The following is a 25,327-nucleotide window of genomic DNA, read 5'->3' as shown; positions in this document are numbered from 1 at the left end:
CAACCAAAGCTTGTTTTCCTCCTTTGAATTCCAAAGGGTACACGTTTCTTTCAGGAGTCCAAAGGATTGGACTAGTCACATCAAAACAACACATCACCTGTTCCCTAAGGGTGTTCCTTCCCTACTATGTGACTTTGGGTGAGTCTGATTTTCTGTTAAAATCAGCCCAAGTGGAGAGAAGGAAAGTCCTTTTCATGGGAAGGGACAGCAAATTCACTCTTCACTCTTATCCCAGCATACTTCCCACTTTAGACGGCCTTCTGGATATATTATATATTCCGTGTGTTTTCTGTGATCAAGTGAAGAGAGGACTCATTTGGGCAAAGAAGGATAATGGAAACTAAGTCTCCCTCCCCTGCCCCAGGAGGCTGGTTCCTCCTCTTACAGAGAAGAGAGAACGGGGTTCACCAATGACATCCTCACTCAGGAAACTCCACAGGAAAGAGGACATGATGTAAAGTAGAGAGAAAAGCCTACTTCTCCTAAGTCCAGTCCCTAAAAGTGGTGGTTACCAAAAATTATTGGTACCATAGTCATTCATTCATTCATTCACTCATTCAGGAATCCTTTATTGAGACTCTCCCACGTGCCAGGCACTGTGCTAAATGCTCCTCAACCACTGTCTCATGGCATCTCCACAAATGGTACCTCTCTAGGTGGATATCATTATCCCAACTTCAGATGAGGAACTAGGACATAGAAAGGTCAAGGAACTTGTCCAAAATCACATAACTGGAATATCTGGATTATTATCTTGAGGGCAATGAGCAGTCACTGAAGGAGTTTAAGCAGGAGATTGACAAAGTCAGATATGCCCTTTAGAAAGATGACTCTGGGCTGAGGAGGGTAAGACCAGAGGCCATGAGGCCAATCGGGAGGCTGTTGCAATTATCTAGGAGAAAGAAGAGCAGCCTGACTAAAGAAAGGTGATGCCCACAAGGTCTGGAGAAGTGGACAGATTCCAGAGGTATTTGGGCTGTAATGCAGCTGCCTTAGAAAGGCCAGCTCCTTGATTTCTGAGCCCAATAATAATAAACATTGCTCGGCCCTTCACAGTTGACAAGGCATTTTCATGGACATCATTGCAACTGCTCTTCACAAAACTACAAAATAGGTTTTCATTATTTCCTATATGGAAATGAGGAAGCTAAGGCTTAGGGAGGAAAGAGCTAGAACTGGGGTTCAAACTTAGGTTTCTAGAGCCCATGCAGGGTTGCTTTTGTTTGTTTTTACCTTATTCCACATTGACGCCCTTGGAAAAGCATTAGGAAGGAGAAGGAAGAAGAGAGCAGTGAAGATTGCCCAAGTCTTTACTGAGCACCTAGTATGCGCACAGCCCTGCTCTCTCCCATGTGTGCACTGACCATGCGGTGGGGCGGGGGGGGGGGAGGGGGGATAGGGAGGGTGGGAGGGAGATGCAAGAGGGAGGGGATATGGGGATATATGTACATGTATAGCTGATTCACTTTGTTATACAGCAGAAACGAACACACCACTGTAAAGCTATTATACTCCAATAAAGATGTTAAAAAAAAAAAGATAGACAAAAGGTGCAGAAAGGACAGTTTCATTTCAAGCAGTCTAATATCAGAGCCAAATTCAGGAATATCTAGCCAGCAGGCTGTCCCAGGCATCAATCTACAAGGAGCATTTAAATCATCGCTAGCAATTAACGAAAATGAAAAAAAAAAAAAGGTATGTGCCAGAACCTTTCTCTGGGAGAGAATTGAAAAGAGATCTTTGATAAGCTGCTTGGAGTGGGAGGTGAAATTCCCAGGGGAATTGGTGGAGCAACTGCAGATGGTCCCCAAACTGCCCTCCAAGAATGATGAGTCCAATTAAGATGTGTTTTCTTGCAGGAAGCATGCAAACTTGGGGCCAGAGCTGATCCACAGGGGAAATTAGAGACAAACCTAAGTCTAGACACTAGTGGTCCTTCCTCCTCACCCTTCCCCCACATATCTCTCAGCCTCTTCTCTAAATAAATGCTGAACAAATATTTTAAAAATAAAGGGGCAAAAAATCAGGAGGTTGGCTCCCACAGGGATGTCTCTGTCCAGCTCTATTTATAATGCAATGAAATTGAAAATTATGAGGAAGCAAGTGAGAAAGACTCCTTGGCTCTTGGAAGATAAGAGCACAAGTCCCTTGAGAGGCACCCCAGCCTCACTTCCTCTTCCCCAGGGAAGCAGAACACAAGAGAGCATCCAAGTGAAATGTGCTGTGTGCAGATGCCTCGATTCTGCCTTTTCTTTAACCTGGACGATTAAAATGTGATCGTGGTGCCTTATTTTTAGTAAAGGCAAAAAGGTGGAGGGGGTCGAGTGGGGATGCAGACAAACGATTCCAATTTCCATTTTAGTTTTCAAATTACAGCTGGATAAAAGAGAAACTGGACTGGAAAGACCAATTCAAAAATCACAGACAGAAAATAGGAGCCAGGCCTGTGTTGGGAGTGTGGTGTCGCATTTGTCCACGCCTCTGGGGATACATGTTGGCAGCCCTGTTTCAGATCCAGCATCGCATTTGGCACTTCCATTACACATACGTGACTTCATCGACTCTCAGCGCCACACGCAAAGCGCCTGAGTAAGCCAACAGGCTGCCGGCTTAGGTCCTCACCCCACCTGGTCACAGAAAAACCCAAGGAACACAGCTCACGATCAAATGGCTTTCTGATAATGCAGAAGGCAACAGTGTTTCAGGAATAATTACCACACCAGAAGGCCAGCTGAACTTGAACAAGGACTTTTTAAACGTTGGGGTGGAACTATAGGTTTTCATTTCATTCCTCTTTCTCTTTGAGGCCCCCTCCTTGGTATGGGAGAAAACAGCCCTGAGTTAGATATCAGAGGAACTGGATTCATCCCAGGGATGTGATTTTAAGCAGCTCACTTAATTGCTACCATTTATTGAGTGTTCTCTAGGTGCCAGGCACTTAGAAACTCATTATACCATGTAATTCTCAAAGTCATCATTTTTGTACAACACCAGCAATGTCCTTGCCTGGGTCACGGTGAAAATTTGCCCCAGGTCACAGCTGCGAAGAGCAGACTTGAGAATCCAACCCAGTTCCATCTGACTCTAAAATCTGGATCTTTAACCACAATATTGTATTCTCCCCAGGTAACTGCTCTGACACTCACGTTCAACATCTACATCAAAAGGTAATAGTATCTACCTTGCCTAACTTTGGCAAAATCTGGTAAGAAAAAGTTCTTTGAAAAATGCTGAAAGTTCTTTTAGAATTTATGATTCCCAGTTGCTGGTCCAGGACCACACTTTGAGAACCACTAGATTTTTTTTTTTTAATTTATTTTATTTATTTTTGGCTGTGTTGGTTCTTAGTTTCTGTGCAAGGGCTTTATCTAGTTGCGGCAAGCGGGGGCCACTCTTCATCGCGGTGCGCGGGCCACTCACTATCGCGACCTCTCTTGTTGCGGGGCACAGGCTCCAGACGCGCAGGCTCAGTAGTTGTGGCTCACGGGCCTAGTTGCTCCGCGGCGTGTGGGATCTTCCCAGACCAGGGCTCGAACCCGTGTCCCCTGCATTGGCAGGCAGGTTCTCAACCACTGCACCACCGGGGAAGCCCTAAAAATGCTGTAAGTTCTTGACACAAATGGAATGGACAGCTTACGAGGTGGCTTCTTCCCACTATGAGCTTTCTTCTCTCCCACGGCAGCGTTCCTGCTGCCCTCCCTGTGCAAGTCCACAGGGCAAACCGTCCTGCGTGACTCCCCACCTGCCCTCTGGCAACCCGGCCAAAGGCTAGCACTCCATGGCCCCCCCCCTGCAGCCAGAGCACAGTCAAGGGGGCAGGCTGGGCTCATGCTGCCAGGGGTCTGGTTACAGGAGGAAGATACCCAAAACAAAGCAAAGTGAAGTAGTTCCAGGCTTAGTAAAAGGCAATTTTAATATGACATTGTAGAAACCATACCAACTCTTTCCTTATGCACAGGTGCTGGGAGAGAATAAAAAGAAAGCTGCCTTTAGGACCCCTCTACAAATCAGGAAAATACGGCAGTGCATGTGTTTTAAATAAGCCCAGCAGTCCCATTATGCAAATAAAATGCTGAAAATCAGACTTGGGATGGGCTTCTGAAGTTGTGCTGCCCAGTCTAACTCAGGACGCATCCCCATGGCACACTGTATCCCAGCCAGAGAGGCAAAGGTCTGTTTTCATAAATGCATAGAACTCTTCCTTCCTGAATCTTTCCTAAGCCATTTAATTCACATTAATAAAAGAGTACATGGGGATAATTTAAATACAGATGTCTTTGTAAAATTGGTCTCTTTTTCTGGAGATTAACAAACTGTGGCATTCCAGCTATTTGCAGCTGCAGGGCTTAGAATTCTGAAAGGAAGAGCTTAGGCAGCAATGTGGACCACAGATGGAAAGAGACTCACCTACCCAGGCCCTCTTCAAGGAGGACCTCTCAGGGCGAAGGGTGAATGTGCAAGTGAAATGCAGCAACTTTACACGATGTCCTTCCTCCATCCCCTTCCCCAAGATGACCTTGAAGCTCCCTCCCCCAGGGGATGTTGACCTTAGACCGTACCTGATTCCTGCTGTGTTGTCATAATGGAATTTGGGGTCACACACTTCCTCTTCCTCCATACAGGAAACAGGTGAGGTAGGCAGAGAGAGTCCCGAATCCTCTTCCATGCTCAAAGTCTCTGATATGGGAAGAACAATGTAGTCTTTGCCATCCTGAAACAATAAACACACAGTGCTATTGTTATGGCTTCAGTCCTTCAAGAGCCTTTCCATGAAAAACAAAGGCCATTGGGGCTTCTTGTTTATGGGGAATGTGGCTTTCATATCTGAATGTAAAACTTTAAGACAACTTTAAAAATGGCTTGTCAAAAACAAAAGGGCACTCAAAAGCTATGTGTAGATGGAAGTATATTAAAGGATCTAACAAAAAACAAGATGAGTAAGGGGACCACAGAGCACTATGGCTATAATGAAGACAAAACGGGTTGTGGTTACAGATGGAACAGAACAGGCAGAGCTCCACAGAGCTGAGAAATCGTTTCTTCACATAGTCCTATCTACACGAGCTGGGTCCTTTAAAGGGCATGTCATCCAATTTTAGCGTCTACGCTTCAAGGCAATGGGAAAACTGATGACAGTCTAAAGAAAGGCAGTAAATGTTCAGGAAAATGGGTCTACTGAGAAAAGGTTGCAGAACTTAACACTATTTCATCAAGAGAAAGAAATAAAGGGCAATTTGATACCTCTAAATGTTTGGAAGGTTTATCGATAAAAATAGAGTTGACCCATTGTCCCCCACCTGTTTAAAAGAACAGCAGGAGGAAATTGGCTTCCATTCACTGTAGTAAGAGGTGTTGACTGGAGATTAAGTAACTTTCTAATAGTAAAGGCTACCAGTCTAAAATCCTCCAATGGAAGTTATGAGGGCCTGGGATTTTACAGAGGGAAAAAAAAAACATCAATTTTGCAGGGTTCAGATGTGTTTTTGCTTGAAGAATGGATTTAAAATTCCTTGAAATTCTGTCCACTGTTGATATTCACTTGATCAACTAGGTTTTGTTTTCTTTGTTTTTTGGTTTTGTTTGTTGTTTGTTTGCTTTTTTACTTTATAAGAGCCTCTGAAGACACCACAATATACATCAGTAAAAAATAAAAGTGATCAGCTCCCAGGTTATGAATTAGGATCTCATCTGTCAAAAAGGTAATTAGGACTTTTAGAAAAACATTACTGCTCAGATCTGGAAGAATATGGCTCCTTGGATTCAGTGGCTGAGAGGACAGTATTGTGGCCATGAGAAGGTCTAGGCAGCAGACGAGCCCTGGACACCTATGTACTCTCTGTAGAAGTTTCTTGGATGGAGGTCACAAACCTGCTGAGCATTAGCTTGTAACAGATTTCCCAAATGTTCCACCAGCTCTGAAAACGTGGGTCTCTGATTGGGCTCCCCATGCCAGCAGTCAAGCATGGTCTGGTACCTAGAGAAGCAAAACACTGATGTCATTAACCGCCTCTTTCCTCCTAATCTGATGCTGAAAATAAGCACTTGAATGAGTAAATATTTATAAAGAGTCCACCATGAGCCAAGATGCTAAAGAGGGATACGAAACTACGTAAAACACAGAACCCTACACTTGGAGCATCAAGTGTGTATAGAAAAGGAAACATCATAAATCAACATCTAGTAAAAACTGACTGGTTGGTATAGATAAAGTGCTGTCATTTCAAGAAGGATGACTCTGTGCTTGAGATTATCAAGGAAGACTTCAAGGGAGAAGTAAGACACAAACTGGGCCACGAAGGAGGTACATATAATGGAAAGTCTTCTAGGCTGGGAGAATTTTTGTGAGCAAAGAAGGAGGATAGAAAAATACTTGTAAAGTCTTACATTTCGGGTGTGGTATAATCAGGAGCTCTCATTCTAGTTCCTTCTTTCAATCTCCTACAAAATTCCTCATCAATCTTTACTCCAGGATATGGAGAAGCACCTAGAATAAAACAGGAATGGGGCATTATTTTTTTTTTAACATCTTTATTGGAGTATAATTGCTTTACCATGGTGCGTTAGTTTCTGCTTTATAACAAAGTGAATCAGCTATACATATTCATATATCCCCATATCTCCTCCCTCTTGCGTCTCCCTCCCACCCTCCCTATCCACCCCTCTAGGTGGTCACAAAGCACCGAGCTGATCTCCCTGTGCTATGCGGCTGCTTCCCACTAGCTATCTATTTTACATTTGGTAGTATATATAAGTCCATGCCACTCTCTCACTTCGTCCCAGTTTACCCTTCCCCCTCCCCGTGTCCTCAAGTCCACTCTACGTCGGCATCTTTATTCCTGTCCTGAGGAATGGTGCCTTATTGATTTGATTTTCTCTTGCAGAAAGCCCTGAGCCTGATTCTTCAATACATTTTCACACATATATATCTTTTGTTCCTTTCTTTCTTTCTTTCTTTTTTTAGGTTTTACAACCCAAAGCTTCCAAGTAAGTTTCATCCGATAAAGGTGGAATACAGGAGAGGGAAAGGCGTACTGGGGTCCCTGAATTTTATCATTTTATTTGGAGTATGGATGGAGGGACAAAGAGAAGGAACTTACCTAAGGAAAATATTTCCCAGAGCAGGACACCAAAAGACCACACGTCACTCTGAATTGTGTACACTCGGTCAAAAATTGTTTCTGGGGCCATCCATTTCAAAGGGAGGCGAGCCTACGGGGGTAGAAGACAAGGAATGAGAACCCAACTTATCACATATCTGAAGGAAAAGCTTCCATTGTCCCTGGACACAGGTCCTGAGGCTTGCTGAGAGGAGTTTGAATTCTGCAACTTAACAGATCACTGGGTGCATCTCTGAAACTTACATCTCCTTTTCTGACATAATCTGGGTCTTTATAAATATCCCGAGCCAAGCCAAAGTCACAGATTTTAACCACATTCTTCTCCGACAAGAGGATGTTTCTCGCTGCCAGGTCCCTGTGGATACACTGCAAAAAGAATCGTGTGCATTAGGACTCAACATAACTGATCTCTTCTACATCTGTTGTGACCTCATGGTTTAAAAAAAAGAAAAAAAAAAAAACCCACATTAGAAAACCAACTGATTAACAAGCACTGGGTTAAACATCTTTTATCAACTCTTCCGGAAAAAAGTCTGTAAGTTTCATTGAGACACACATCTGCTTATTCCATAAACAGCCCCAGACTCTGGAATTAAATAAGTTATAGCATGCTGATGGAGTCATAAATAGACTTCTCTTGGACACAATTAAGAATGTGTTTCTGGTCACATCCACACGTCCCTTTTGCCTGGCACCATATACGGTTAAAAGGTGTTATTCTAAGGAGGCCCTAGAATGGGGTTTATTTTGAATGAATGCACGGAAATCAGAAACAAGGGGCTCTCCTCGGTTTGGTGCCCTTTGTTGGTTTCTCTATTCCATACGTAACCGAAGCTGGACAAGCTCTGAGAAACAATTCCCAGTGGGGCTCACCCTGTTTTCAAAGCGCTGGCTTATCGTGGAGGTCTATGAAAGCACTCTCAGCCTCTCACTAGTCAAGGGGATTCTCTGGTACACGAAAAAGGAAAAGCGAATTCTCCTTGGCTTTCCTTCTATTCTTTTCTGTTCCTCAGTTTCTCTCTTCTCTGTATCCCCCTACCTTCATGTAACTTCCTACCCTAAGCAGCTTTATCTCCACCTGATAGATTTATAAGAGAACAAGAGTCTCGGGGAACGTTGAGAAATGAATGAAAGGCTTAGATGAGAATTCTTATGTCAGTGGAGGAGTGATGTGTGAGCCAGGCATTACGGACCCCCTTACACCTCACATCTGTAGAGCACTTTCCTCTGAACGAGGCACAAGGATGTATTGTACGACACAGGGAATATAGCCAATATTTTGTAATAACTGCAAATGGAGTGTAACCTTTAAAAATTCTATTAAAAAAAATTTTTTTTTTAAAAAGCACATTGTCTGGCGTGATCGATCAAGACAGGAGACTCCAAAAAACACAGTCCTTCCTACTTTGCCCCGAACCGAAGAGCTTCCTTTTTTAAGCAACCAGGTGGTATTCAAGAAATTCAGCTGGTAGATGCAAGGGAAGTAAAAGGATCCCCCTCCACCCCTCATTCCCTTCCCCATCGAAGGAACCCTGACTAAATGCCAGGCTCTGGCCTTTAAAAAATAATAAAATAAAATCAGAATCTTCAAGAAGGGCAAAGGGCCTTTCTCTTTGGAAAAATCCTCTAAGATCCCACTTCTCTCCCCTCCCCTTGGAAGACAGAAGACAAGAGGTCCTGGGCAGAAACCTCGGAGATCCTGAGGCTCTGAAAGCGGTGACAAGCTTTAAACTCCAGAAAAAGACATGGGTGAGGGATTTCACTCTAATTTAGGAAAAAAACACAAAGTAAAAACTTTACGTCTTTCTCCCCCAGGTAGGCTGCAGCAACTGCATTCTGTCAACTGATAATTTTTCCTGATACTTAATCTGAATTTTTCTTGTTTAATGTAAAACCATCCATTTTACCGAGGGGTGCCTCCACAGTGTTTACAACCTTTGGAATGTTTGTAACTTGTCACGTACCCACCTCAGCCTTTGTTTGGCCTACTTTTCTAATTTTAGCTCTTTCAATCGCTCTCATCTAAAGCCTGTCCTTCCTGGTTTCTAATTATGCTACTACCAAATACTTTTTGATGGATGGTGATGAATGTCAAAGAAATGAAAAACAGACTTGTGCCAAGATATTTGCAAGGCTCAGCCCCTCACCTCTTCTAGGCCATTACTCAAATGCACATTCCCCTAAAGCCTTGCGTGTCCCCTTGGTTTAAAATCAATGTACACAAAGAGAGAGGTATATGCCCACAGGAAAATAACGCTCCTGTATACTCTATAACTCTTTCCTGCTGATTTTTCTCCACAGTACTTACTCCCATCTAGCCTACCAGGCATTTCACTTGTTTATATTGTTTGTTCCACCCACTAGAACATAATCTCCATGAAGGTGGAGAGTTTTGCCTATTTGCTCACACAGTGTCCTTAGCGCTCAGAAGACTGCCTGCACTTAGTAGGTATTTATCACATGAATTAATTTCACGAATTCCTAATACCACTTTAATGAGCAGAAATGGGGCCTCCTCAGTAGAGCTCTCTTAACAGTGCTCCAGCAGTGGTGAATGAATTACAGTCCCAAACACCAATGGCTGGCACTGAACACCTCATTTGCAAATCTGTGATATGAAGAGATACTTTGTCTCACCTTCCGTGATGCCAAAAACTCCATGCCCTTAGCCACTTGGAAGCTGTAACAGATGAGATGCTCCAAGGTCAGGAAGTTCTTGTACACATCTTCAGAAACTGTCAGAAGACGCAGGAGGACAGAGATTGGTATTTCGGCCAGAAACTGTTTGTAAGTTTGATAGAGCAATCTTCATTTTAAAAATTGGGAGTTAAATTTCAGGAAATAGAAGCAGACAGAAAGTGCTTCTATCTTCTGTAAGTATGCTGAATCCTGGTATATTATTAGCCTTCATCATACCCCTTAGCAAAAATATTGGTTTTTCCATTTTAGCCAAATTGGACGAACAAATCCAGGAGGCAAAATGGAGGAAAAACTGGCATAGATAACACGGGGGTAAAAGCAGGCTTTTACAAATTTGCTGTTTTAAAGTGTTGTGTTCTTTTCATATACTCAGAGGGATAAACAATAGTTTTCATATCAAGAACTCTAAAAATAAAACAACAATATCCAGGGTCATTGAATCTTTTCTCTCCAGGCTTTGTCCTGGGACAAAGGCCAAAGGTCAAACCATAATCTACAATGGCTAACTAAAAATACCGGAAATATATTTACTTCTCTCACTTTTAAACTGAGAAAGGGCTGTAAACACATTAAAGCTGGCCTGTGAGGATGCTTTTTTCCTTCAAGGATACGAATGAGAGACAGCAGGAACATCGAGAGAAAGATGAATTTACGTTAAATTTGTGGTATTCACTTCCGGGCAACTAGTACAAAGAAACACTAAGACATTAATGGGCATTTCAACATGATCGCTTAACTTTGGTCAGATAAGATAAGACATGGCTTCTTTCCTGAAGACAAATACCAGAGCAAATGAAAACTCAGTTGTAATAATAACCTTGTAAGTATTAAAAAGACTACGAAACTTTTTCTCAGCGACTTTCTACGTTCAGGGCTGGAGGGCTCTCCATGAATAATTAGTGAAACACTTTCATTTTCCAGATGAAGAAATGGAGGCAAAATTCTGGGCCAATGACCCCTCTACTCCGACTGACTCCCTCAAGCCCTTGGGTTTCCGGCTCTCTGGCCACCATTCTGTGAGAGAGAGGACGGGGCAGAAGTGGCTCCACTCAGCGTGCACCCAGTTATGTGAGGTCCAGACAACCTCCCCACGCTTTTCTAGACCAAGTTCTAGCCTCACACCGCCTGCTTGGCTTCTATGGGAAAGAAGTCAGTTTTAAGTTCTCTCTATGGCCTCATGTCAAAGGGAACAGAAGCAGGTTTCTTCCACTATTTCATGATTGAATCCTTCTAAGCTCATGCCTCAAGAAGACCCAAATGTCAGGAAGCCCCATCTCCACCTCCACAGAGCTGTCTGCTCCTTCTGCGGGAAGCAGATATACAGCGTATCCTGAAGCTGGAAGAGGTCCTGAAAGTTAGGCTGGGAACACAGCTCCACTCATAAAGAGCACTAAAATATCATTGGAAGCATAAGTGGATAAAGAAAAGTCTATTGACCAAGACTCTTCTGACGAAATATGGAAGACTTGATAAGCCACTTGGGGTAGAAACAACAGATGCCTACACTGCCTTGGAGAAGGTTGGGTACGATGAACTGAAGGACTTCTGTTGTGCTGGTGAAGCAGACAAGCTGGGACTGAACCGCTGTGGACAATGGGGAGGCTGATCAAACACCAGAGAGCCTCCTTTGCCCATCCAGAAGGTGGCGCTGAGCCTCTCCTGCTGACAAATGTTGAACCAAGACTTGAAGAGCATTGGTTCGACTGGTGCCAACTGCTAAGCCCTCCTGGGGGACCGAGATTTCTCAGGCGAGCCATGCTCTGCCTCACCACGTAGCCTGCTGCTTATTTAGACCTTCCGCCCCTCACTTTTGGGGAGACTGAATGAAAGCCTCCTAGAAATTTAGGTCTCTTTCAAATATTAGGTAATACTGGACTCTTCCAGGACAAAGTTCGTTGTAACACCCTGTCACCTTGTCTGTTCCTACAAGAGCATGCATTCGGTGCAGAGGAAGCAATGGCAGGTACCTTCCTCTTCCTCCACATCACTGAGGGATTTCTCCTCCACAAATCCGGAGCTGGCTGAGCTCTGGCTACTTGTGATGCTGTCCAAGCGGCGTTTAGGATCCACGGTGATCTCCCCAACGTATTCTTTCCCTTGTCGGAACCGTGCCCCTTTAGTCTATAAGGAAACCGATGAACAAACTCCTTGAACACCAGAAAATCTCTCCAATGTAGTTAAACTATAGAAACAATTGTAACTATTCAAAGAAGATGAGAGACATCAATTTCAGGATCATGGAATCTCTGGGCTGAAATTTTGGGCAAGTGTTCTACATAATAGATTTTCTTCCATAAAGCCTATCTCTTTTCTAGCTTAGAGATAAGGGCCTTGTTACAAGTTTCACTCAGACACACTTCCAACATTAGGGCGCTTTTGACACTGGGATTGACACTCCATAGGGCCACATATGGCCAGGGCAGAGACAGAATAATCCAGAGCTGTCCTTCCACCTGTCATTCCCTACCCTTACTCACACCCACCTTTCCGTCCTTGGCATCATCTATAATGGGTCAGTAGATTAGTCACAAAAATAAAACATGAGAGGTATGTGTCCTCCAGAAGGTAAAAGAGGAAGTTACAACAGCCAAGAGGTAACATGAAAAGATTCCTCACAATTTCTTTGCAGAATTTTACCAAAAAACTTAACCTGTACCACTTTGAGTTTTTCTCCATTTTACAACGTGACCACAGTTGAGTTAGGAAATGACATACCTTGTAGGGGACAAATTCATTTCTCTTGCTCCTTAAGTAAGTGGACAGGTTTCCAAACTTGCAGAATTCCACAATCACCATGAGTGGCCCTGCAGACAGCACAGCATACCAAGAAGAGAAAATGTATTTGTATTTTCTCTCGTTTCTCACCAAGTGTTTAATATATCAATGAGCTAGAAAATATCACAGAAGAGGCTACATCCTTTCACTGGAAACAGGATCATACAAATCAGCTGGCTGCATTCCCTTATGTTGTAACTTTTCTTTTTCCAAAAGGCAATTCCACAGAAGACGAACCAAAATTTCAGAAGAAAATCCACCCACTTGCTTTTCAACACAATCACTTGAGATGACTCCATTTTAGGGGGGACTACTCTTAAAGTCCTTTGTTTTCAAATTTGGAGGGAAGTTTACTCTTCTCTTCTGAACACCTATTACATAAGTAGCAAACTGTATTATAATGCTGTAGTATTTTTTAATTCACATTCTAGAATAATTTACAGTGCCCATTAAACCTCCATGAAATATATTTATATATAGGAATCTGCCAAAGTTTCCTAAGTTAAGGAAACCAAGGCCATGGGAGTTGGGTGGTTTCCCTCAAATACCAGCAGAAAAGTATATGCCAAAATCCCACAGCCAGAGCCATCTATAGACACTCACCCCCTGGCTTGGTACAGGCACCAAGAAGATTGACCACATTGAGATGGTGGCCAATATGAATGAGGATCTTGAGTTCAGACATGAGGGCTCGGTGTTCGCTGTGTGTTGCTCCTTCTACAAATGCAAACAAAGAGGGAAATCATACATGAGGCATTACCTTACGAGGATTAATGCCACACTGTGTGCATCTGTGCAACTTTCCCTCCAGGGATAATACAACTGTAACCCAACTGACAGGCTAGCTGCATTAAAAGACAAACATAAGTTATACTTTATAATTCTAAATCGAATTCTTTAAGTGAACCCAGAATGTTTGATATTTGAAGGAAGCCATTGTGAGGTCTTTTGCAAAGTGGAGAATACATCTGCAAATGAACTCACGCCCAGCTTTTCTCCTTTTACGAAACTGGGTTTTCACATATCAGGTTTACTATGCTTCTTAGGGCCTGATTATTTCAGTGCTTCCTCGTAAGGAAGCAACACCATGTATTGCTCATGCGTTAGGGGCTATGCTGGAGTTCCCACCAATCTGTGCCGAGCAGGAAACTTAACAAGGGCCAGCTGGCAAAGCCAGTTTGGCACATGAGGCCAATGAGGCTAAGACTGGGAGTTTGATCCTGTACAGACTGGTACACTTCCCTCTAATGCACAGACATGGTCCACACCTCAGGCCCTGATGAGCCACCTCAAAACTACATACTCCTCGGCCACAAGGGAGAAAAGGCAAAAGGACAGAGATGCCTTCAAAATGCACAAGACCCATTGGCTAAGGGTCAGTAGCACTGTCTCCATCAATGAAAGCACATCACAATTCTAGCAAAGAGCTTTATACGCATCACTCCCCCAAAATTAAAAAGGCAAGACCAGAATTCCATTACAATTAGGCTTAACAATTGTTTATGAAATTTTAATTTTAAAAATGTCCCCCTTAATCCTTTTTTTCCCAGCACAACCATTCTTATTTTGCACATTGTCTTTTATATGTGAAAATCTTTTACATATTCCAATTCTAGGGAACATGCTGTTTTTTGCATGCTGCTATTTTTACTTATTACATCAAATTTCTTTTTCTGTTTCTTGATGGTCTGTAATTCTCTTACTAATGCACTATAGTACACTAAGAAAACAGTTTTGATGTAACCAAGGTATTTTTTTCCTATAGCCGGGCTACTAAATATAGCTGTACAAGCTGTGATCTGTGCAAGGGCTCCCAGGCAAGGTGGACGGTAGGGGAGCTCAGATCCATCCCAACTTTGCCTGCCAGGCTGTGGACCCTGGCATGAGTCTATAAGAGAGGAAATTTTTATCTAGTTTGTACAAAGGCATCGTATAGTCTGGCTGCATGTTTGGCTAGTGGGCCCACCTAGCCACAGAGCCACGGATACAAGCCTTTCATCATGTTTAAAGATGGGATGAAACAGATAGAGGGATACATCACCATAGAATTTTGCTTTTACCTTTCAACATTTTGACAGCCACTGTCTTGCAGGTTGCTGTCTTGTCAATTCCAAAGGCATCTGCTTCAATCACTTGCCCAAAGGCACCACGGCCAAGAGGCTTACCTAGAGTCAACAACAAAACAGACTTGGACTATTTCACCACCGAAGCGATAGGCAAAGATTCTGACTTGACAGGGTGACCATACATCCCAGTTTATCATGGACAGTACAGTTGACCCCCTTGTCCTGGCTTAATGATTTAATACCTCCCTCTTCCCCCTCTAAATGTCCTGCTTTGGGTGATTATACAGGGACCCTACTTCTAAGTGACTAAATGGACGATTACTCAAATTCAAGAGATGGAATGCATTTTCTGAACCAGGATCCAACGTTTAAATAGACTAGATTTGTCATCAGCCTAAAAGAGGAAGAGATGGCCTGGTAAACCCAATATCAAATTAATATCACTTGAAAACACACCTAGTTTCAGCCGGTCTCTGGGGAATTCCCATTTGCTGGCATCATAAGGCAGGCGCTCACAATGCTCATCCAGGGGGAGTTCGTCTGGATCCATGACGATGGATAAGTAGCCCGTCTTCAGTTCCCCTCCACTGGCCTGGAAAGCATTGCTCCTTCAAGTCACACACACCCTGTTATCTGGCTGTTGTTCCGTGTGCTTGTTATTGTTGTTTATAGAAGCCCCATTCTTGGTGTCTCATTTTCTAAACGGCTCATAGTGTGTGAGAGTAGTCCTATTATAATTCTGCTCCCAGTGTCCCCTCGACCCCCAAATGAGCTCAGAATTTAATTCTTAAATCTTAATTACACTAGACAGTCTAAGCCCATTTCTCCTCTTGTTGCTTCTATCAATTAAAGCCCAGTGGTCCAGCCAAAAGCAAGTGGGTAAGAAGGTTATTGTATAGAAATAAAATTGCGCCTATTGAGCCAATAACAATGGGAAGAATCAACTCAAAGAACCCCAGTCAGCTTTCATTAATCATGAAAACCAACGTGCATGGGACGGAAGGGAAATTATTTTGTTACCCGCTTAACGGTCCGTAGAACGATGACAAGAAGTAGCCAGAAGAACATGGCAATCACTGCAGTGCCTACTAGAATAATGACTTCCAAGTTTGTCTTTTCCTGGGCACCTGGAAAGACACAAAGGAATGAGCACCAACAACTGGAAACTCATACCTTTTGATATAAAATAACAAAGTTCCACACTAAAGCAAAATCTCAATCTTAACCAACTCAGGAAAATCCTAGACAATAGTAGTCACAAACCTCTAACTTGAATGGAATTTATAATATTTTTAATGGATAATTTAAAGTTTGCAAAACACTGCTCATGAAAACTTCCAACAGTAAAATTCTAAAGTAATTAACAGAGAAATATTAATGTCCTAAAAGACAAACAGAAAGCATTTGGAAGAAGAGCAGACTTTGATGGAAAAAAAAACAGATCATGTTCTATAGAGAAGAAAAGTATTCTATTTGGGGAAAATAAATGTTTGGTTTTATGCTGTTGGTCTATATTTTGATCTGTATGGAGTTTGCGGAAGGACTGTCTAAGAAAACAAGTAGGGAAATAAATGTAGTCCTTTGGCCAGAGAGCTATTGGTGACTAGGCACCTACAAGATGCTCGTCACTTTAGATATGTCATGTCGCTCAGTCTTCTCAATAACTCTCAGTTTTCAGATGGAGAAGCAAGCTCAGAGAGGCTAAGCTACTTCATCAAGGGCACACAGCAAGTTGATGGAATGGTCAGGAGTTAAACAAGGTCTGTCCAACACTGGCTAACATTTCACTACCCCATCCTTGTGTGGCAGGAGCCTCAGTGAGGAAAGAGAAAGAGCTGAGGGGACTGCCTCAGGCGTGGCCTGGCAGTATGAGTTTAAACATGCTCAGGAAAGGAAAGAGAAGAGAAAAAGCTGGAGGTCAGCAAGGAAAGCTGCAGATGTTCAGGACCCCAGAGGACAGCTCTGAGTGGGGAAAATTAAGCCCAGAGGAGGCTTTCAACCAAGAGTGATTAGCACAGTGGTGATAAGGAAGCAATTATCACTTAGGGTCTCCCATTGGATGAGTACAGTGTGAATCAAACTGGGCCACAAGCTGTGAGAGTGGCTCAGGCAGCCTCAAGAAGACAGAAAGACAAGTAATTAATTAGTTAGCAAAATAAGAGTTATAGTTGAGAGACAAGCACCAAGTATGCTTGGAAGTAGATTTTGTTTCTCTGGTGGTCTTACTGAAGGAGTTCTCTATTTATAAATAGAGATTTAAAAGCCTGCTTGTTCATAGTAAAAAGTTCAAAGATTCAACTGTCTATATATTTGGTGCATTAATATTCCCATATGAACATTTGGGAAACTAGCAGGAAGCATTAAATATTTACCTCTTCCTTTCTTAGTATTCTCTTCTGGTGAGAAGTAAATATAATCTCTGTGCCAAGGTTACCTAGTTAGGCCTCTTGGTAACCAGCTGCAGACAGCTAACAGAGCTGAGGCAAAGCATGGGAGAGAACTGGAAGTCTCCCTTAGGATTCTGCCTAAAACATGAAGCACTTTGAAAGTGACAAAACTACCGTGTCACTTGAAATCTTTATTTGCAAGTGCAGTTTACAAAATGGTAATAAGCCTATAGATTTGAAAAGAAGTCAAGGTATTGAGATGTAATACTTGGCAACATAGATTTGACAGACTAAAGGGACTAAAATCTAGTCTTTGAGAGACAAATTAGGATGAGTGCTTCTAGAAATCCATCAGTTTCTCCATCTATCACCACCCCTCTCTTTTCCCCTTGCATACCATTCCTTCATCCACATAATACAGTTTCATTGTCCCCTGATGGGTTATTTTTAAAAAGACATAGGAATACACTTTTGAAGATAAAATATTCTGTCACAAATTCACCTTTCGCATCTGAGAAAATGCCAGATTTCACATCATTCCTGCATACACATTTAGATAAGAACCCCAAATTTTCCATTTCAGAAAAGCAATGGTCTATTGTTTACAAATGAATCTTAATTATCTTTAGTCCAATAAAAACTATGAACCTTTGTGACTATCTAGATAGCACTGACTTTCATGACTACGCAGTAATTCTACCTAATAAATATCGAGGCATAATTTTCATAACAAGTTAATTAAGCCATTCATATGAAGAAAGAATCAGGGAAAGGAGGACATTCCACCCGCCTGGCTAAGAATTTTTCCACAGTGAGAACTGCGGGGATAGAAATGTGATGAGAGCAGAATTAAAATAACATTAATTATGTTTTCTGGTTAAAATAACATATACTTAGAGTAGAAAACATACAAAGTACAAAGAATATTAAAACCACCCATAACCCTCCTGCCCAAAGTATATGAGTATATATAAGATACAAGCTAATTTTTAAAAACCACCTGATTGTCGATGAATTCCCACTGACCTTCCACTATGAAAAACGCCTCCACTTTTGCACACCCGAGAATACTGCATGCCTGGCAGGTGTACAGGCCTTCATCCTCTTTCCTCACCCTGCGGATAGTTAGGTTCCGGTTCCCATCTTTTAGCACGATGCCTGAGAAAGGGGGAAAATGATGGTTTTGATTTATGATGTGGTCTGGTAGAGTTTTTCAGGACAAAAAAAATTTTAATGTAAATGTTTCCCTTTATCTTGGGCTATTATCTAAGTCTAAAAAGAGTCATACAGGGTCAACTGCTGTCTCAGCACCCCTGGCTTCCACGAGAATTCAGCAGGCTCTGAAGACTCGGGTTCCGAGTGTATGAGATGAGCCAGACCATGGACAGTAATATTGCTTTCTGTTCTACCCAGAACAAATCAAGAAACCATATGGATTTTATACTGTATGACACTTCTAGGTGGAATCTAAAAAATAAAACAAACTAGTGAATATAACAAAAAAGAAACAGACTCACAGATATAGAGAACAAAGTAGTGGTGACCAGTGGGGAGAGGGAACAGGGGAGAGAGAGGCAAGACAGGGGGAGGGGATTAAGAGGTACAAACTACTATGTATAAAATAAATAAGCTACAAGGATATATTGCACGGCACAGGGGATACAGTCAATATTTTATAACTATAAATGGAGAATAATCGTTAAAAATCGAGACTCACTATGCTGTCCACCTGCAACTTAAATAATATTGTACATCGATATACCTTAATAAAAATAAATAAATAAATGAGTAAATAAATCATTTTTTTAAGAAAGAAATAATATGGATTTTAGTTAATATCTCTAGGGAAATTTTGCAGCCAAAAAGAGACCGACATGCTCTATTCTCACCTGAATCTTCCACAAGCGTCTCATTATCTTTGAACCACGTAATCTGTGGAGGGGGATTCCCAGACGCTGTGCAGGAAACTTCGATGGTTTCACCAATACTTGTTGTCTGGTTCTCCAGGTTTCCTGTGATCGTGGGTGCCATGCGCTCTACGCACACGCGCAAAAAAAAAAATCATAGGACCTTTAGTTATAAGTTTTGAAGTGGTTTTCATATCAGTAAACTATTAAACCATTTAGTAAACTGTTAATTTACTAAGCCAAAAATACACAGAGGTCGATAACTGGAGCATTCTTCATGGCGTAAAGTTAAATGAAACAAGTCAGTCAGTTCAGACGGATTACCGCATCTCTTTGAACATTCATATTAGTGATTCAAGCTGGTAATCACATCACAAAATAAAAGTTGTCACCCTTGACTTCCCTCCAAATAAATAAATAAATTCTAGCCAGTGACACACAAGAATTCTGCCATGTTTCTCTTGGAAAGTACATAACTTCAGTGTAATTCAACAAAGAATGCCTTATATTTATTTGGTACTTTTTACAAAACTCATTTGTCCTGTTTCTGTTTTTCACTATCAACCCTATGGTGGGCAGTATGAGCCTTATTTTGCAGATGAAAGGGGTTAAACAACTTATCCCCGTCCTTATAACTAAGTAAACAGTTGAACTCAGCATTTCCACTAAAACACAGACAAAACAATGATACTCTAAGGAAAGTCAAAGATTTTTAAAAAAATGAAGCCCATAGGTACTTGTTTAAATGTACAGGACAACTTTAGATTTAACCTTTCCTACAAATCATCAAAGTGCTGTGGAAATATCTTGTCCAAACCAACTGAACATCGAAAAGAATCCTGCTGGAAGAATCCACTTCAACATTTAGCAAAATTAGATTACCTCAATGGTGAACTACGCTGGGGCTTAAGCAAATGGTCTCTAGTCTATTTCCAAGAATAATTTTTGGAAAACAACTTGGGAGCCCTTAGAGAGCAAACCAGCTCATTGTGAGCATGTATTTCCTGGGCATGGCAAAGCCAGGAACCTCCTTCACATCTCTTTCTGAATTTTTTCATTAGCTTGAAACCAGACCAGTCACCAAGATGAACAGAAAAACCATGATCATATATGGGGTGTGATTTGAAGGGCCTTGGGATGACTTCACTCGAAAACATCTCTTCTTCTGACAACAGAGTCTCAACACTAGCAAAATCTATCCTAGTGCCTGTCTGAAAATACCTCTGAAAATATGTCAAGGCCTTTGAAAATATTATTCCTCTAAAACTTCGGTATAAGTTAGTTTATCTGGGCAGTTCCCCCTTCCCAACAGTTAAAAAAAAAAACAAAAACAGAACACATGCATCCTAGAAACTAGGAAGGGACACTAGGGAGAGGAGAAAATGGAAGGAGATAGCACAGAGAAACTCCCCAAATTTGACTGATTTTCCCAGAGACAGGGCCGTGTCTGCACAGATTTTGTGCAAGGCACGGGGTTAGAGGAGGTGTAGAGAGTGACTTGGTGTGGGATTTACAGAGTTTTCTGCTCACTAAAATGCTCATCTCATTGACCGTGAGCTGTACCACAGAGGTACAGGCACTGAGTGCAGCATCCCTCCCAGAGGCTCTCACAGGTCTTAAACAACCCCATTACCACACTCTTCAGGCAGCAAATGTTTTATCAAGCACGCAGTATGTGCCACTATGTTCTATGCCTGGAGCTCAGCAAAGAGTAAAACAGAAACAACCCCTGTCCTCATGGACACAGAGACCTCACTGTACTCCACAGCCCAGCAGTTGTCTGTGTTCTCACTCTGTCCGCCACTATGAACTTCCGGCACCCTCCTAGCTCACGGTAGGCATTCACAAATATGTGTCTATTTAAATAACTGAATGCCCAAGAATGAGGCAGAAACTTCCCTGGTTTAGGGGAATCCCTTGCAGATAGTAGTGAGTGACCCCACCATCAGGGTTGGAAAGAATGGGGTTATTTTCTCTTTTTAATACATCACTTCACCATGATTAGCTTCCTTCTGCCTTGAGGACTTTCTGTAAGATAAGTGCTCACCGGTCTACTTCATAAGCTGCTAGAGGACAATCTTCACACAGCCCCTGAAAGCATTACATTTACGGCATCCCAACTGCTTCTGGATGGTCCAGAGTTACCTCCCTACCTAGGACTGTGAGCTGCCTGGCCACGCAATGTCTTTTCTTGGTCTTCCTGTCCTGAGCAAAGCAGATGTAGTCTCCTTGGTCCTGCAAGGATGCATTCTGCAGCTCCATGATCAAAATGTCATTTGTGCTATTAGAGATCATCGTGGCATTCATTCTCCAAAGAGCATCCAAGTTCTTGCAAACAGGTGTGGGCAGCTCTCCCACATGGATGGGCAGAGCCTGTGGGCCAAGTTTGTACCATGTGAGGTTCTCAAACATAGTTCTGTCCGCGGAGCACCACAGAGACACGCTCTCCTGCTCGGTGGGCTGTGTGCTGGGTTGCAAAGTGATTTCAGGACCCCCTGAAATGTAAAACCCATGCTTAGGAGACAGTGATTTAACTTGGGCAGCACACTATTGCTTCCTTGTTGCCTTCAGTCTGCGGTAAAGCACCAAGAGAAGTGAAGCTCTGGCATTCCCAGACGATGGAATACAAGGAGATAACCAAACTGGACAATTCCAGATTCAAAATGTATTAGTCTACCAAACTACATTATTTGGAAATGTAAATGAATTCCTCAGATATATATGAAATCTCCACTTTGAGCTCTAAGCACGGTTTTTAAGATTTAACCACCCCCCCAATTCAAAGCAGATAATTATAACTTGGGATTTAAAAAATTAATTCCTCATTAATATATAACACTCACTGACAGGAAAACTATGTTTGTTACAGTGAATTAGCTCAGACTGAAATATTTTATTCCATCCAGTCAGCTAAAGCTGAGCCATAAAATTAAGATGGACAAAGTCGGTAGTATTGGGAAGGCACTGATCCAATGTCACTACAATTGCCTCCCAAAAACCCAACCTTGTCAGCTGTTCAATAGCAAGCGCATAAATGTTGACTGAACTTCTCTAAGCCAAGCACTGTGCTACACTCTGATGACAAAGACAAAAATATGATGCAGGACTTAAGCTTCAGAAGCACGTGTGAAACCATACTCCCTCTCCTGTGAAGTCAGATATACTGACTTCACGTGAGCCCAGGAGCTACCGGAGGAACTCTCCTTTATGAACAAAGGCATCAATTAGCCATCCAACTCCCCTTCCTAAAGCCACGCCACTCGTGGGAATGGCCAGGGCAACAGAGTATCAGACAGCCCAGCCCCTGGAGAGCACTTACTGGTCACGTGGAAGGAGATAACCCTCTCTCCTCTCCCAGCTTTGTTCACCGCTTCACATTTGTACAAAGCGGATACATTGGCTGCTTGGATAACAAGGGTACTTACAGTCTGTGAAAAAAACAAATCCCAGGCCATAAACAATGGAGGCTGTGTTTACGCACGTGCATTCAAACTAAAATTCAGCATCCCCACCACTGCTGCGACCTGCCTACTCCATTCAGACTCCAGCACTGACCACGCTCAAATCTGTGCAATTATAATTATGCTGGTGCAGCTCACACATCATACAAAATGAGCTTTGGAAACCATGGAATAAAGAATGTGTTTTAATACAACATCACATACCTTTTCTCATTTTCATGTTTATAAAATCAGAATTACCATACATCCTATGTACAGAGTTAATGGCATATGTGTTTTATTTTTCTCTGATACAGTAACAATAAGTCAATGGTGTTCCTAAAAGTTAATGGTGTTTTCAAACTGACTTAATATGCTAGTATTTTATCATCCAATTTCTTTGACGATCAATCGCCAATATTCCTCACACATTGATATTATTTTACCCTGCTTTCACTCCATCTTTCCATAAAAGAGAGATAGATTTTCAGATTAAAGAACTTCAAACTCACTTTGTTTTTTCCTTCAATTAGGGCAAATTGATTTTTGTTGACTTCGATTTTGTTTCCCCCCTGGAAGTCCTCCACGTTTCTCCATTCTTTACAGGTATGTGGGTTTGTCGTTAAGGCAGCTTGGCTATAAGAAAGAGGTAACAGATGATATCATGACTTAATTTTTCTTTAATTCATATCAATAGCAAGGAAAGGAGTCAGACTTCGGTTATTACGTTCTTAGAAATAACTTCCAACGCACCCTACCACGTTACAAGACTTGGCGCCAATTAAAAATAGGCCTCAGCAATGAAGGAAAAGGTTCTAGGTAGATTCATTCAGGATACAGGAGGGAAGCAGCTATTCTGGGAACAAACCTCCATTCATAAATTGGATCGACAAGACAATTCAAGTTAATTTAGTTCAAAGGAAGGCAAGGAAACTAAGAAGCCATTGGGCTTCTTAATCTCCCTGGGACTGTGGCCTTTGTGTAGGAAATGGTCAGCATCTGAGGAAGAAACTAAGAGAGGCCATCTCAAAAACAACAACAGGAAGTGAACTGCTTAGGGTGGTGGTGGGTGACTTGTTGTTGTTTTTTTTCCTAAGGATGTCTGGACTTGTGTTAGGACCTGATAAGCCGGGCCTGAGGCTCCGAGGTCTACCACTCCCTTGCACCCATCGGCACTTCCTCTGAGATGTACCTTCTCACAGATAAGGAGATTGTGGTATTCACCGGTTGATTGGCATAAGGAGAAAAACCAAAGACTGGCAATTAACAAAGTGAGCAAAGAAACTGCATTCAGAGAGATGGACATCAGGGCCAACCTGAAGAGAGAGCTAGCTAATCTCAAAGCGTGATACCCCAAGGAACGACATCTCCTAAAGACGTAAGCACAGAGAAAGACGGAAGGAGATTAAGAGTACCACTTGAGGGATAACCTTCTTAGAGATAGTCTTCTTGGCTTAGAATGGTGTCATATCATAGCTTGGCTATGTCCATCGACAGAGGAATAGATAAAGAAGATGTGGTACATATATACAGTGGAATACTACTCTGCCATATAAAGAATGAAATAATGCCATTTGCAGCAACATGGATGGACCTAGAGGTTATCATACTAAGTAAGCCAGACAAAAACAAATACTGTAGGATATCACTTACATGTGGAATCTAAAAATAAAACAAATGAATAAATATTTTTTTTAATGCAAAAGAGCAGGAAAAAAAAGGGTGTGGCCCTACTCACGTGGGCTGGTAGGTACACTCTGTTTCCAGCTGCCAGTACCAGTGGACGTGACTGGGGGGAGGAACGGCATAGATCGTGCACGTCAGCGTTTGGGAGGTGCCATACTGGTAAGAGTCCACGGGAGAGATCAGAGATTTCTCACCAATCTGGGGTGGGACTGGAGATGGGAAAGACAGCTTTTGAATTGTCAATCAGCTTTGAGGAATGGAAAGTAGAAGTTTTCAGCAACTAAAGCCTGTGTTTTTCCAAGCATAGAATTTTTGCCCCCATTTGCTTTTTCAAAGAACATCTAGATTTGGAAACAGGACACCTGACTTCTAGTGATACTCATGATAACAATAATAATAAACTAGTAAGTTGAGTGACTTTGTGCCAGTCTCGTCACCCTGTGCCTCACCTTTTTCTCATCTACATTACAGAGATAGTTCTCCTCATCCTCCCAATTTCACAAGATCAGACAAGGCTCCAGGAAGAAAATAGTTGTGAATAATACAGTAGGTACATGTATTATGTACTGAGCATTGTTCTAAGTGCTTTACATCAATTAATTCATTTACATCAATTAATTCATTTAATCCTCACAGCCACCGTTACTGTCCTCCACTTTACACGTGGGAAAAATTAAAAAGTGAAATGACTTGCCCAAGGTCACCCGCCACGCCTGCTTCTCCATCTCTCCCTCCTTCTTCCCCTTCCTTCCTTTCTCCCCTCCTCTCTCCCATCCTTTCTTGTTTTCGTCCCTTCCTCCCTCCATTCCTTCCCTGTCTTTTCCTCCTTCTCTCCCTTTTTTCTCTCTTTCTTTTTTTGGCTCCAAAGTCATTAATGCGAAACTATCTTCTCATCACTACCAACCTAAAGCCTCATTATACTTTCAAACCTTGACTTCTTTTTTTATCTTTGTTTTATAGAGCAGGGTAAATGCTAGGGTGAATCAAACGTTTAGTGACTTCCTGGATGAATGAGATAGAGTTATTCATTGTCCATTTTTATATCTTTATTTCTTGTTCCTTTCCTTCTCCCCACCCTACTTTTCAGCTTCCCAGCTTCTCTATACTCCCCAAACTCCTACACCCAAGTGGCTCCTAAGTGACATTTCTGGAACCTGTTATCTTTAAAATACTCCCCGAAGCTGATGTCCCAGCAAAGAAATGAAGCCAAGCTCAGCAGACATACAGAGCTTGGCAGGATATACAGGG

The 25,327-nt window shown here is 42.1% G+C and overlaps 1 protein-coding gene across 9 annotated transcripts in view; it reads right to left on the bottom strand.

The window, feature by feature from the left end:
- KDR (kinase insert domain receptor) overlaps positions 1-25,327 on the bottom strand; it is a 101,695-nt gene that overhangs the window by 57,891 nt on the left and 18,477 nt on the right. For 8 of the 9 annotated variants that reach the window (XR_014243984.1, XM_082390064.1, XM_082390066.1 and 5 more), the window contains 18 exons: positions 24,132-24,288; positions 22,906-23,029; positions 22,273-22,381; positions 21,107-21,448; positions 18,936-19,082; positions 18,073-18,204; positions 15,680-15,786; positions 15,116-15,251; positions 14,654-14,758; positions 13,197-13,310; positions 12,534-12,622; positions 11,786-11,939; positions 9,756-9,853; positions 7,362-7,484; positions 7,098-7,209; positions 6,385-6,484; positions 5,869-5,974; positions 4,560-4,711 (listed from right to left, as the gene is read on the bottom strand). Coding sequence is in view for 8 of the 9 variants with exons in the window: in XM_082390064.1 (XP_082246190.1) it covers positions 4,560-4,711; positions 5,869-5,974; positions 6,385-6,484; positions 7,098-7,209; positions 7,362-7,484; positions 9,756-9,853; positions 11,786-11,939; positions 12,534-12,622; positions 13,197-13,310; positions 14,654-14,758; positions 15,116-15,251; positions 15,680-15,786; positions 18,073-18,204; positions 18,936-19,082; positions 21,107-21,448; positions 22,273-22,381; positions 22,906-23,029; positions 24,132-24,288 (2,407 nt within the window). In the remaining variant the exon portion in view is untranslated. Of the gene's footprint in view, positions 1-1,392; positions 3,962-4,559; positions 4,712-5,868; positions 5,975-6,384; positions 6,485-7,097; positions 7,210-7,361; positions 7,485-9,755; positions 9,854-11,785; positions 11,940-12,533; positions 12,623-13,196; positions 13,311-14,653; positions 14,759-15,115; positions 15,252-15,679; positions 15,787-18,072; positions 18,205-18,935; positions 19,083-21,106; positions 21,449-22,272; positions 22,382-22,905; positions 23,030-24,131; positions 24,289-25,327 lie in introns of those variants that run through there. The other variant, XM_082390067.1, reaches the window with a different exon arrangement.

The sequence above is a fragment of the Balaenoptera borealis genome (genome assembly GCF_965194805.1).
Source record: "Balaenoptera borealis genome assembly, chromosome: 4".
NCBI classification, from domain to species: domain Eukaryota; kingdom Metazoa; phylum Chordata; class Mammalia; order Artiodactyla; family Balaenopteridae; genus Balaenoptera; species Balaenoptera borealis.
Note: the sequence above shows the minus strand (reverse complement) of the source record. Positions and strands in the feature narration are given on the sequence as shown.